Source organism: Zeus faber (genome assembly GCF_960531495.2).
Source record: "Zeus faber genome assembly, chromosome: 9".
Classification (NCBI taxonomy): Eukaryota; Metazoa; Chordata; class Actinopteri; order Zeiformes; family Zeidae; genus Zeus; species Zeus faber.
The window spans coordinates 12,749,448-12,762,743 of NC_137197.1; the positions used below are offsets into that span (position 1 = coordinate 12,749,448).

Here is a 13,296-nt window from a genome sequence, read left to right on the forward strand (position 1 = left end):
ACATTGGCAGACAACTGCTGTAATTCGGTTTCCACATTCATTCCATATTTATATTCCATATGCACATGCCGTGCAGTAGATGTGTCGAAGTTAATTTAGTTTTTCCACATTTTTTGCTTTTCTCGTCGTCCACCCCCAGGCTGCGATCCTATCCCAGTCGAGTACCTCCGGTGGGGGGACCCCGAGCCCATCGCCGCCGTGGTCTTTGCCTGCCTTGGCCTCATGGCGACGTTCTTTGTCACTGCAGTCTTCATAAGGTAACGTCGCTTTCTGTACAACTGCGGCAATAACTGACAATCACTGAAAACATTGCGAGGGCCGCGGATTTCAAATCCAATTGGGGGCTAACGCAAACTCCAGGACACATCCTCGTACTAACGTCCTTGTCCATGTGCTCAGGTTCAGGGACACCCCCGTAGTGAAGTCTTCCAGTCGGGAGCTGTGCTATATCATCTTGGCTGGCATCTGTCTGGGATACCTGTGTACCTTCAGCCTCATAACCAAGCCCCACGTCATGCATTGCTACCTCCAGCGGCTGGGCATAGGCTTATCGCCGGCAATGAGCTACTCTGCCCTTGTTACTAAGGTAGGGAGTCTATGAGGGACACCATGAGGAATTTGAAGTGTGGCAGCCCGAGCGCCTCGTCTGGGGCCAGAACCGGGGGAGCGGCCTCGGAAAAGGAGAAATGGAAATAGATTCGCCTGTATAAATAAGCAGACTCCTGGCCGCGGCTTGCTGGAGCCCGGTGGACCAATTTGTCTCAATTGTTAGAAGTTAGATGTTTTCCGATGGTTTAAGGAATTCAATTTCGGCTGTGGGGTGGCGAGTTAAGCGAAGCGTGCAGCTAGAGGGAATCTCCAACTCCGATGATAAAACACGGTTTCGGGATATCATCTCTTCACAGGTGAAGGGATGGTGCAGTATTTCATCTTCCACAGTTTTTAACCAATTTTGTTTTAACCAATGTAGGGGTGAGAAAAGGGGGGTGGGGAGGGAAGCGCGGGATGGTTGTCGGGGGAACGACAAAGGTGTTCCATCGTAATCAACCTATGTTTCATGTCTTTCTATTTAACCCCGACACCAGCTGTGTGCATGTACCAAATTTATATCAGTTCATTAGGTTTGTCCGGCTGCAACAGCCAAGTGATGCTAATCGAGTCGAATAATTATCTCATGAAATGCTAATAACGGTCTCAATGCAATATTTACTGAGAGAGTGATAACTGCATGTGTTTTGTTCATGATCTGAACCCAGACCAACCGTATAGCTCGGATCCTGGCAGGCAGCAAGAAGAAGATCTGCACCAAGAAGCCTCGCTTCATGTCTGCCTGCGCTCAGCTCATCATCGCCTTTCTGCTCATTCTGCTGCAGCTGGGCATCATAGTGGCTCTGTTTCTCATGGAACCACCGCAGGTAGACTGTGCGGTTCTGAATGGGTGTGTGACAGGCCCGGGTAGATGATAGAGGCGAGAGAGGCAGACTGATAAACGCATGTGCAATGTAGTGACAGTAAAGCGAGTTAGGTAATTGGGATGGGGGGGAAGGCGGGAAAATTAATCTCAGCATCACGTTAATCTCCAAAATGATCCAATTTGACCTGTTTTCACTGATGCCTGTCCTAGGCTGGGAGATAAAGTGGCCCTCCTGGCAGCTTCAGCTTTAAAGGATGAATGAACAACTCTATAGGCCATTAATGACATCACAAAATCCCTGTCTTTTTACACTGGTGTGTATTGATATTTCCTGCTGGGGAAAAAGAGGGGAAGGGAAGGGAAGCTACAGTATAGACCCCCACTAGTCATATAAATGTGAAGTACCGAGGCTATTTTCTTTAATAAGAAACGTATATCATGTCTGACTGCTATACTCCACCATTTCATCCACATATGCAGATGACGCGGTGATAGCTGCACCATTTGGCGACAATGGCTCTTTCCCTGCCAACAAACGGTCCTTATCCAATTTCAGCGCGTAGCGTGACAATGGCTTCCCTCCGACTCAATTTCGCAAAAACCAAAGAGCTCATGCAGAGCCCCACTTGAAATATTCAACATGTCCCCAGCCCAGTCCTCAATGGAGAGAGATTGGAGGTGGCAAGGCCCTAAAATACCTTTTTATGTGCGCCGTACAATAACCTCAACAATGCGGAGATCGCTACCCAGGAAAAGCTCCAACGGTTATCGACAGGAACAAACCCTCGCAGCTCTTTCATTTGGCCGCAAAAAAACTTTGGGCGTCGCGCTCCCAAAACCGCTTCCTCGAGGCTGCGACGCGTAACGCAGACATAATTTGCACATGACCCGGGACGCTTATTTCGTCAGCAGTTTGCCCCATCGCTTCCGGCCGGAGATATAGGCCGATCACGTGCGGCAGGGGTTACATAGCGACACAGCTTCATATCTCATATCTTGAACCTCAGTGTTACTGTGCTGTTGTTGTTGTTGTTTTTTTTTTAATCAATGTCTGATTCATTTTTGGTTTCCATGAATCACACCTGTTTTGTGTCGGCTTGCGTGGACATGGATTTCCTCTTTGATGACAATGAATGATCAATTTATCTATACACCCTCAATACATTGATGGTTGATTGATTGACCGATTGATTGATGATCCCACTTCTTCAAGTGAATAGTGACTTCCAGACATTTGTATTTATTCATCTCCGGAATAATTTATCGGGACAGCTTGGCCGTCGCTGTTTTCAGTAGCAGCTCCTGGTCCGATGCAGGCTTTTAAAGTCCCATTTGCGTCTCTGCCAGGAGAGCTGAAAGTGCCAGAAACATCCCTCACAGGCAATAAAACCGAGGCAGTAATGTCGAGCAAGTAGTGCAGCCAAGCCAATCTCCCTGGTAATTGCTCTGTTGTGTTGAATCTGTAAATGTTAAAACAAAAATTAACAGTATTGGTCATTTCAACAATAGAATATAAGGAAATACACAATAATTAATCACATTAAAATACTTGGATCTTAAAGCCCCCATACAGAGCTTATCACTGTTTACTTACCAGTGTCAACGGAATTCTGATGCCTCTAGCTAACAGACTTTTACCAATTCTTACGGATTCCATTCAAGGCATAAAGCTTGTAGAAGCAACATAGTCCCCTCATTGCTTTGCGGCTGCTTTCCCAAACCTCCATGTCTATTAGTGTACTCTCCAAAACAAATGTGCCCATCGCCGGCATGTTAAAGTAGCTCCTTGTGACAAGAGGCCACAGTGCTCGTGGGAACCTGGTAATTCTATGTGAAAGTCAGTGGAAGCTGGCCACACCGTTCCCTCTGCCATTGACCCTTAACAGACCGACTGTTCCTTCTCACCAGGTGATCCACGACTACCCCAGCATCCGCCAGGTCAACCTTATCTGTAATACCAACAACCTGGGGGTGGTGGCGCCGCTGGGCTACAACGGTCTGCTCATCCTCAGCTGCACCTTCTACGCCTTCAAGGTACCTGCCGGGGCGGACTTTTAACTCTATATCCGCAGTCAAAATGAACATCTCTGGCCTTCCAAACTTTCTAAAATCAAAGCTTTGAGAAATGCTTCTGAAAATTCTCCAAAATCTTAAATATAATATAAATATAGCTCTTTTTCTCTCCCAAATTGCAGCATTTTTCAAATATAATTCAGCCTTTCCCTCCTAGTAACAAGACGGAAAAGGCGGTGGAAAAAAATGACTCATCACTTCCTCTCCTCTTTCCCTTCTCTCTGCCCACCTCAGACACGTAACGTCCCGGCTAATTTCAATGAGGCCAAGTACATCGCCTTCACCATGTACACGACCTGCATCATCTGGCTCGCATTCGTCCCCATCTACTTTGGCTCCAACTACAAGATCATCACCATGTGCTTCAGCGTGAGCCTCAGTGCCACCGTGGCCCTCTGCTGCATGTTCGTGCCCAAGGTAGGCCTGGAGATGATCCTTCATAACCTGCTTCCGCGGCTTTCGTTTGCATCTCGTTGATTTTTTTTTTTTTTTTGTGGTTGATTTTCCTCCTGTCAGGTGTACATCATCTTGGCCAAGCCGGAACGTAACGTGCGCAGTGCCTTCACCACCAGCACAGTGGTGCGCATGCACGTGGGCGACGGCAAATCATCCTCGGCCGCGAGCAGGTCCTCCAGTCTGGTCAACCTGTGGAGGCGTAGGGGGTCTGGTGGAGAGACGCTGAGGTATGTGTGTGTGTGTGTGTGTGTGTGTGTGTGTGTGCGTGCGTGCGTGCAAAAATTGACTTCTCTAAGAGGTCAGTGTCTGGTCATTTCCAAGTAACTGTCCACAGGACCATTTCAGTAATGGCCCTCTCTGAAACCATTTGAGTGTTTGTGTGTGTGTGTGTGTGTATGTGTGTGTGTGTGTGTGTGTGTGTGTGTGTGTGTGTGCGCGCGCGTGCGTGCGTGTGTGCGTCGAGGTTAATTTCTCCAAAGTACCCAGAGTCTGTCTGAACGTTCCTCTGACCCTCACCTGAACCGCAGACAAAGGGCTGATCGAGGCTGGGGGTGTGAGATTGCATGAGAAGAAAGACAGGGAGAAGAAATGGAGAAAATTGGAGGAAAGGAAGCAGTGGTCTGACAGAGATTAAGAGCGGAGGCGATGGAAAAGAAAGAATATGTGGAAAAAAGCAGAAGAAATAAGAGGGGAATGAGGGGAGATAATTGCGTTTACGTGGCTCACCTTCAGGCCGTCCGCAAGCCATCTGACGTGACAAGCCACTGATCAGGTGACACAAAGGGAGTGACACAGCGGCACTTGCCCAGAATGAAAGAGGTGAAAAGAGGAGACATGAACACATTTCTGTTTGTCAGCAGGTTACTCTCACCCGGCTTGGCAAGCACAACTTCAATCACGACCTCATGAAAAGTGTCAGGACTGTTCCTGTCTTCTCTGCCTCTTCTATGCCTCTTTTCACGATCTCATTTCCTCTCTCCCTTCTGTGTGTGTGTGTGTGTGTGTGTGTGTGTGTGTGTGTGTGTGTCTGCCTGTGTGTGTTTGTGTGCGCGAGGTAATTTGCTGGCCAGGGCGTCGCCACATTTTTACTTGAACCCCTGAGTTGCCGTCATTGGATTACTTAAGAAAAAAATAAAATAATAAAATAATAAAATAAAATAAAAAAAACGCAGGCAGTAGTCGGGGTAGCGGCCTGGTGACCGAAAAGAGATGGGACGGATTACATCGGAAATACATACATATATACATTTGAAATGTATTTGTAGAAAGAGCAGCCTCACAAGTAGACATCTCGGGGAACAGCTCAAAATGACTTTCCCTGACCTGCAAAATGTATCATCTCCTGTCATTGCTCGTGGGTCTTGCCTGCGGCTGTGGTCGCATCTCACTCCCCAGCCTCCGGTAGTCACAGTTTCACTGCTCCTAGGGGACCGAGGTGGCATATCAAAGCTGGGCTGTCTAAATCAAAGAAGATCACAGACCTGTCTGTCTGCGCGCGTGCGTGCGTGCGTGCGTGCGTGCGTGTGTGTGTGTCTGTGTGTGTGTGTGTGTGACCCAGAAGACATTCTATGTCTTCTGGGTCACTTGAGTTCTTGCAGCCGCTGTGTGTGGGTGAATCAGATGTTCCTCCATAGATTAATCACACTAATTAACCTGACACAGGGATAAGACAGAGAAAGAGGGAGAGAGAGATAAGAGAGAGAGAGAGAGAGAGAGAGAGAGAGAGGGAGGGGAGGAGATTAACAATGCAAAGCTCAGCTAATGTGAAGTTGAAAATAGATGAGAGAAAAGTCATGAAAGAAGAAAAGTTTGACCAAAGTAAGAAGTATTTTGGAAATTGGCTTTGGCTGAGTTTTATTTTATTCACTCAAGTTTTGTATATCTAGCTATGAAGGCAGGAATCTGTCTGTCTGTCTGTCTGTCTGTCTGTCTGTCTGTGTGTGTGTGTGTGTGTGTGTGTGTGTGTGTGTGTGTGTGTGTGTGTGTGTGTGTGTGTGTGTCTGTCTGTATGTACGTCCTTCGATTATCTTGACAACCGTTCATCCTTTCTACTTCACACTTGGCGGGGGTGTATTGCCGGGGACCCAAGGACGTGCAGTGTCAATTTTGGGGCAATTTGGACACGGGATACGTGTAATATTAATAAACTTTCAATAAACAGCGAACAGCGAGCCAGCAGGGGGCGGGGCTTCAGAGCTCTGCCACTGAGTCACAAAGACTGTCTTTCCCCGGTGTACAACTTTAACTGGCAGTTTCATCTTCCACGAAACTGACTCAATCATTGACATTTTGTTAAACTGTGCCATTAAAATGTCTGAGAAAGTCTTACATTTTGAACTTGCGTTTACGAGTGTTTGCAAATGAGAGCCTCTCAAGAATGACAATGAAATAATTTGATCCATTAGCTAAATGTTGTAATTCCACGTTTTACTTCATGTCTGAAATGTTTTACTTGTTCAAAAGATTATTTCATGACCGGAAATGTCAAAGCTAACGTTTGAATGGAGGTCACTGCATGTTGAGGAATATACGGATGATGATGGGAGCGGGATTTTTATCTACTGCCATTTCCTTTCCAACATCCAGCTCCAATGGGAAGTCAGTGTCCTGGGCTCAAACGGATCGCAGCAGTTCCCGTGGCAACCACCTGTGGCAGCGCCTGTCCTTCCACATAAAGAGAAAGGAGAACAACCAGACCGCCGTCATCAAGCCCTTTTCCAAAAACACGGAGGGACGCTACTGCGGCGGCGGGGACCTGCCTCCCCACATCCCGTTGCCCTCCCTTCCCTCCATGCCCTCTCTGTCCTCCCACGGCAATTCGGCCACTGATAAGACCCTCTACGACCTGTCGGAGGCCGAGGAGCGGTACCCCATCGCGTACCAGCCCCAAACCCCTTCTCCCATCAGCACCGTCAGCCAGAGGTTGGGTGCGGGGTTAGGGGAGGAGTCCCAAGCCGTGAAGTACGTCAGCAGCATCAGCAGCGGCGGCAGCGGCGGCAGTGGCTCGATCGTCATGGGCGGCGACGGTCACGGCGTCATGGTGGAAAACCCCGGAGGGTGCCAGCGCTCCCTGATGGACCAGATCAGCTGCGTGGTGAACCGCTTCACGGCCAACATCACCGAGCTCAACAGCATGATGCTCACGCCCTCGCCCACGCACTCCAACACGCAGATGCACGTGCACGCCGCGCACTCCCCCACCTCCGCGCACCCCACCGACCCCTACCTGTTGCCTCGCGAACTCCAGATGCCGTCCACCCTCACCACCTACGCCGACGTCCAGCCCTTACCCCCCGTCGAGTCGGGCTTGGCCGGAGGGGGCCGAGGCGGCTGCCTCCCTCACCACATCCCGCCTCCTCCTCCTCCTCCTCACTCGCCTTACCCCCTTCCCCCTCCCCCTCACCCCCAGGCCTCCCCCTCCCTCTCCCCCATGAGAGGGGGCCTGGTCCCCTGCTACGCCGACTCCCCTCTGAAGAGGGCGGAGTTGGAGGAGGAGCTAATGGCCTTGACTCCTCCCTCCCCCTTCCGCGATTCTCTGGCGTCCAGCAACGGCTCCCCCATCTCGGCGTCGGGCATGTACCTCCCCCCGGCCCCCTCTCACCCTCCCCCGTCGCCCCCTTCCCCGCGATACAGCAGACTGACCCTAAGGAACTACAGCCAGAGCTCCTCCTCACTGTAAGGGGCCGGATGAAATGGTGAGAAAACAGAAGAGAAGAGAAATAGCCTGGAAAAACAACAAAGGGGTCTTTAAGGAAAAATAATTGGAGGGATTGGAGAAAAATGTAGACTGAGAAATTGGTGAGACTGAGATTCATCCTTCCTTTGGCGACTGCGGAGGAGACGTCGAGGGCTGGTGTGTGAGGTCTTCAAACAGTGACTCTACTGTGTTCGTGTTTACAGTACATGTTCTTCGTGGGGTGCAGGTACAGGGCTCTACCGACGCTCTAGTTTTCAGTGTTGATGACGTTTGGCCTAAACATGGACCCTGTGACTTTTTATCGTGTTTCATTGTCCGTATTGCCAGAAGTCTTTCTCTAGAGGTCTTGAACTGTGACGTAGATGTGGGTAGTGGCCTTAAATTAACATGGCTGTCAACTAATTAGAGATTGCGTATGTGTGTGCTTGAGCGGGTGCATGCGCGCGTGCTGGTGTGTGTGTGTGTGTGTGTGTGTGTGTGTGTGTGTGTGTGTGTGTGTGTGTCTTGTGTGTGGGCAAAGATAAGGAAGGTGACACCTAGACATTGAATCGTATTGACAAAGTTCAGGTTCTAATGCCGCTTTTCCACCACATAGTACCGGCTCAGCTCGACTCTATTCGCCTTCTTGGGTTTTTCATCGGGCAAAAGCTGTGGATAGTAGCTAGTACCTGCCTGGTACTTTTTTTGGTATCACCTCCGCCGAGGTTCCAGGCAAGCTTAGGCAAGCAAAAAGGTGATGGGAAAACACTGCAGACTACTGATTGGTCAGAGAGAATTATCATCAGAATCATCACTGCGTCACTGCGTCATCATTGTGCGGCACCATCCCTTCGATATCCTCCATTGATCTTGTGTGTGTCACGTTGAAGATGACGTCAAAGCAGTTTCCCTGTTTCGCTATGACGACCATCTCCATTGGGGAGGTACTGTCTGCAGTGGAAAACAAAGTACCTGGTACCAAAAGCGAGTAGAGTCGAGTCGAGTTAAGCCGGTACCATGTCATAGAAATACGCCAGAGGCTCTTCTGAAGCCTGAAAGAACCAGGAAGTGGCTGGTCAATTAAGGCTACATATAGACCACCCCCCCTCCAACATACACACAAAAGACACACTTGCAGATGCGTGCAGATACACAAGCACACATTCTCGAAACTACTAGAAATATACAAGAGTGTGGTGTGGAGATGGTTTGGTTTGAGCAGCCACACCTGTCCTTGGTCTAGGTAAATGGGTCCTGGGATCAGAGTGGCTGCATACCTGTTGCTCATTGGTTGGTCTAACGAGCAACAGGTAAAACCCCCATCCCCACACACACTCAAGAGGGAGCCGTGTCATGACACATGTCTAGCTGCTCCTGGATTTATTCCATCCAGCCCACTCTCTACAATAAACTGTGTGTCTTAAACCCCGTCTTCTGTGTCTCTGTGCCGGAGGTCCCTGAAAAACGCCACTTGGGTAGAGTGTGGTAAGCGAAATTGCCACACAGGCGCCTAACCAGGGACTCTCCGGCATCAGGAAGGGACACAGACAACTGGGTTTCAGACAGACATTTTATTGTAGAGAGTGGGCTGGGTGGAATAAGCCCAGGAGCAGCTAGACATGTGTCATGACAAGGGCTCCTCTCCTGAGTGTGTGTGGGGATGGGGGTTTTACCTGCTGCTCGTTAGACCAATCACCGAGCAACAGGTATGCAGCCACTCTGATCCTGGGCCCCAATTACCTAGACCGAGGACAAAAACCCGACATCTGACAAAAGTGCATTGTTTGGACGCACCTTGCAGTGCGTTTCTCTGAAAATCTTCACACTGCGTAGCATTCGTGTCTGGCCCGCTCACCTCTTCTCTCCCCACTAGCCCTCCCTCTCTCTTTCTCTCTTTCTTTTCCTATCCCGCTGGTACAACACTTTGACTTTTCTTTTCCTGGAGGTATGAATGTATATTTTCTACACAATTCCATGAAACAGATGGGACCAAACTCTTTGCACTTCTCTGTGACTCGAGGACGAGGGAGGGAAAGAGATTTATTAAGGCCGGGTCTGGTTTCCGAAAGGCCAACTTAGTAGTGAAGTGAAGTGAAAGTGAAGTGAAGTGAAGTGAAGTGAAGTAAGTGGCATTATAATGGCATCAAGTTAATCTCAGCGCTCATTGTCATTATTATATGTACAAATTTTAGCGCAAAGTTTGAGCTCAGAAACCTTTTTAGATCTCAATGACAAGGTTTGAGGACCACGGGGTCACTTGCTGGGTCGATCTCGTCTTTATTAAGGACCACGCAAAAAAAAATCAAACAAATTGGTGGCAAACATCCAGGTGGTTAAAAAGGCTCCCCCTTTTTGCATGAAGGGTGTAGCTAAGGGTGTAGCTAGTACTCCATGCAAACGTAGCTGGCAGCTACGTTTGCATGGAGTACTAGTATCTCACGTCAAGATAAGCTTCAAATTGATGATAAAGGTAAATAATAGTACTATAAAATAATATTATAATCACATTTGACCCTATTACAATTGGAAAAACATTTTAAATGTGTAATCCTTTTAAAGTCAGACACTGATTAATTTTCCTGGATATTGGGAAATAGAATGGACCTGCAAATGCACTTAGTGAGATTCTTTTGAGAAATGGGGCCTTTGGGTCACCGCCAGCGCCCGACTATGGATGAAACACAGGCAAGTAAAGGGAAATGATTTAGTGAAGCACGGACAAAAAGTGATAAACGTCACAAAATGAAATCACTTTATCATTGATTGTGAGTGTTGTGCTTGCTTAATATGATCCATAGCGGTTTCTATATTTGTTCGAAGAGCATCAAAAACGAATTTGCTTTGAGAGGCGTCGGATGGATGTCACAGTTTAGTTCAGTGAGACTCCACTAAGACAAAGTGATTCTGTAAATACTAAGGGCATGCAAAGAAAGAACTTTTTTTCTAATGAAGGTAAATTTACTTCCAATACATATCAGCAGAGGGAGAGAAAGGACAAAATCTACATTAAGAGATGTTCTTTGATTAAAGACATCCTACAGATATGTATATGTAGAAGAACAAATACTACGCTGAATCATTCTTTCTCAAAAAAAAATGTAGAGTAATTTGAAAATAAAATAATAATTCCTGTCGAAATGATTATTGTGCCAAAGGGTTTAGGGTGGGTATAGCTTACTACCTTGTGGATAAATAAATGGTTTTCTATGTAAAAAAACAAAACAAAACAAAACAAAACAAAACAAAACAAAAAAAAACTCTGTATGTAAAACTGTTTTTATTGTTTTCAACGTTTACTTTACAATTACTCCACATTTTCCACGGACTAAGCAATACTATCCACTCCATACCTGGCGCACATCCAGAGCGTAGTGGAGTGACTCTCTGTCATGGCGTAGTCCTTTAACCTTGCATTTTCTCTTTAGTCAGTGGAAATGATGCACGCAAAATATTTGGAAACAAAGAGGATACCGATCTCTATAATTGCCCTTCAAACCAGCCCCCTCAATTATATGTCTGACTGTAGTTCCATAGTTCAGTGTCTGATATATTCTGACTGACTGATATATTCTGATAGGTTCTTCCCATCAGGCTCAATTCTAAAGATCAGAATATAAACGTTCAATGTCGGACAAAGAGAGAGCAATTTATTCAACTTTGCATTTTAATTTAAACAGTTTTGTGAAGAGCTAAACTCGTACCAGGCTCCCAAAAAGTATCGAGGCGATACAATGAAACTTAAAGAGGAATCGGCTGGGAATCTGTTTCCCCGTGTGGGAGGAAGTGGAAGATCTTTCGAATTCGCTCAGATTTCGGGAGAGGACGACCCCGTTCCTAACTGAAGTCTCACCGTAATTTTGCGCGCGGTAATACGCATAGCGTCGAGTTTCGAGATCAAATTACGAGAAATGGCTCTGTCTCCCGCGTGACTGCCACTAGTTCATGAACCGACTATTTTCCCGGTCAAATCATTACAAATAACAACTGTGTTAATAACAATCAACCCACTCGATAGCACTCTCTCTCTCTCTCTCTCTCTCTCTCTCTCTCTCTCTCTCTCTCTCTCTCTCTCTCTCTCTCCCCCCGTCTCAAAGTGCATTTCCGATGCCTTCCTAGCGCCGACCTGCTCTTGGAAATCGATTAACTTAGCCGGCGACGCTGCGGGGGGTGGAGTTTGGGAAGCAGCTTGTGTACGTGCTGTTTCAGAGCTTGCTTCAGCACTTTTAGCCGCGCATTACGGGTCCCAGGGGCGGCGCCTGACTGCCTGTGCGCGGGCTCGCATCCACTGTCGCCCGGCTGCCGTCGTCTTTAAGTCTTTTAAGGGCTCGAAAAGCCTGCTACGCTGCAATCGCAACATCTAATGAAAAGGGACGTCGGGATTAAAACAGTTCGGCGGCGGGTGCACTTAAATCTAGGGACAATTTAGATAATGTGGTTTTATAGGAATGGGCGATTAACATCGAATGGGACTTTAATGATCCCCACAAGAGAAGCTGCCGCTGTCATCGCATGTCAGAATAAGGAGTTTCCATGAGGCCCCTATTAAATATCAATCGTAAACGACAGGACCCCAGCCTGAGAGACACTCAGGACACTTTGGGGTTGGTCCAAATAGTTGGGGATTGTTGAGTAAAGCAGGTAAAACTGATTGTGGTTCATTCGTAGTAATGCGGTATGAATCTAATGCTAAAGTAGGCTGAAAAAAAACTTTTACTTTGAAGGCATTTTACATTGTTTTAGGAAATGCACTCTAAAGAATTGAATAGATAATCCCAATGTAAAAAAAAATAAAAAATAAAAAAAAAGAGCTCTGTGCTGACGGGGTTACAAGGAAAAGACTGAGGAGTGATTTGTTTCTTAGGTTATATATATATATATATATATATATATATATATAGCCACACACAAAATTTAACACTGAAAGGTTCCCTAGGAGCCTGGACTTAAATCCTCCGATCCGCTCCACGCATATGATATTACTTCTGCCTGTCAGGGGCATCTGGTCCCAGGGTGCAAAACAATTTACCGAATGTCACATCCAAAACATCGCATATACCACTGACAGCAGGATGCCAAATGGATAATTAATCCCCAGTAGCAAACATCTGTCTTCCCAGCACTCAACATCCACAAGCAAAATAGTTCTGCTTCCTAGCACTACGACAGGATTCAGATTTGGTCTAGTTTTATTTTTATTTTTTATAATGATTAAGATCCCGTGGGTTTGCAAAGCAGCCTTGAAAATTGTCCGAAAATCAAATCGCAAAATATGACAATATCCATTTCAATCTGAAATAATGTGTCCATTAAAGTCGTTTGCTGCAGTACCGCATATCTCTCCATTGCATTAAAAGCAGTTTAAAGGAACGCTCCGAGGCTGTTGTACACCAGGTTGCAAAACAAATCCAAAACACATTTCACACAATTACTGAAGAGGTGGTTTTAGCAGCCGGCATCACTCTCACAACAAGGGGAAGTGAAAGATAGATTTTTTTTTTGCTACTGAAAGTACCTGTGTTTCCGCTGCGATGATATGCACACATTTCTAAATAATATATTTGAGCTGCAGTTACTGCTCTGAGTCAAATGAGGCAGTGGATTTCACTCCCTGGGGAATCAGTGGATTATGTGAGAGAAACGAGGACCAATAAGCAGTTTGATTTGCTTTCTGTGGAGG

The 13,296-nt window shown here is 46.9% G+C and overlaps 1 protein-coding gene across 1 annotated transcript in view; it reads left to right on the top strand.

The window, feature by feature from the left end:
* grm5b (glutamate receptor, metabotropic 5b) overlaps positions 1-7,622 on the top strand; it is a gene marked incomplete at both ends in the record, with an annotated part of 56,156 nt that extends 48,534 nt beyond the window's left edge. Inside the window, 7 exons of the mRNA XM_080006922.1 lie at positions 140-257; positions 400-586; positions 1,257-1,415; positions 3,323-3,448; positions 3,722-3,904; positions 4,004-4,170; positions 6,530-7,622. Coding sequence (XP_079863048.1) covers positions 140-257; positions 400-586; positions 1,257-1,415; positions 3,323-3,448; positions 3,722-3,904; positions 4,004-4,170; positions 6,530-7,622 — 2,033 coding nt within the window. The remainder of the gene's footprint in view (positions 1-139; positions 258-399; positions 587-1,256; positions 1,416-3,322; positions 3,449-3,721; positions 3,905-4,003; positions 4,171-6,529) is intronic.
* Positions 7,623-13,296: the final 5,674 nt, after the last annotated feature.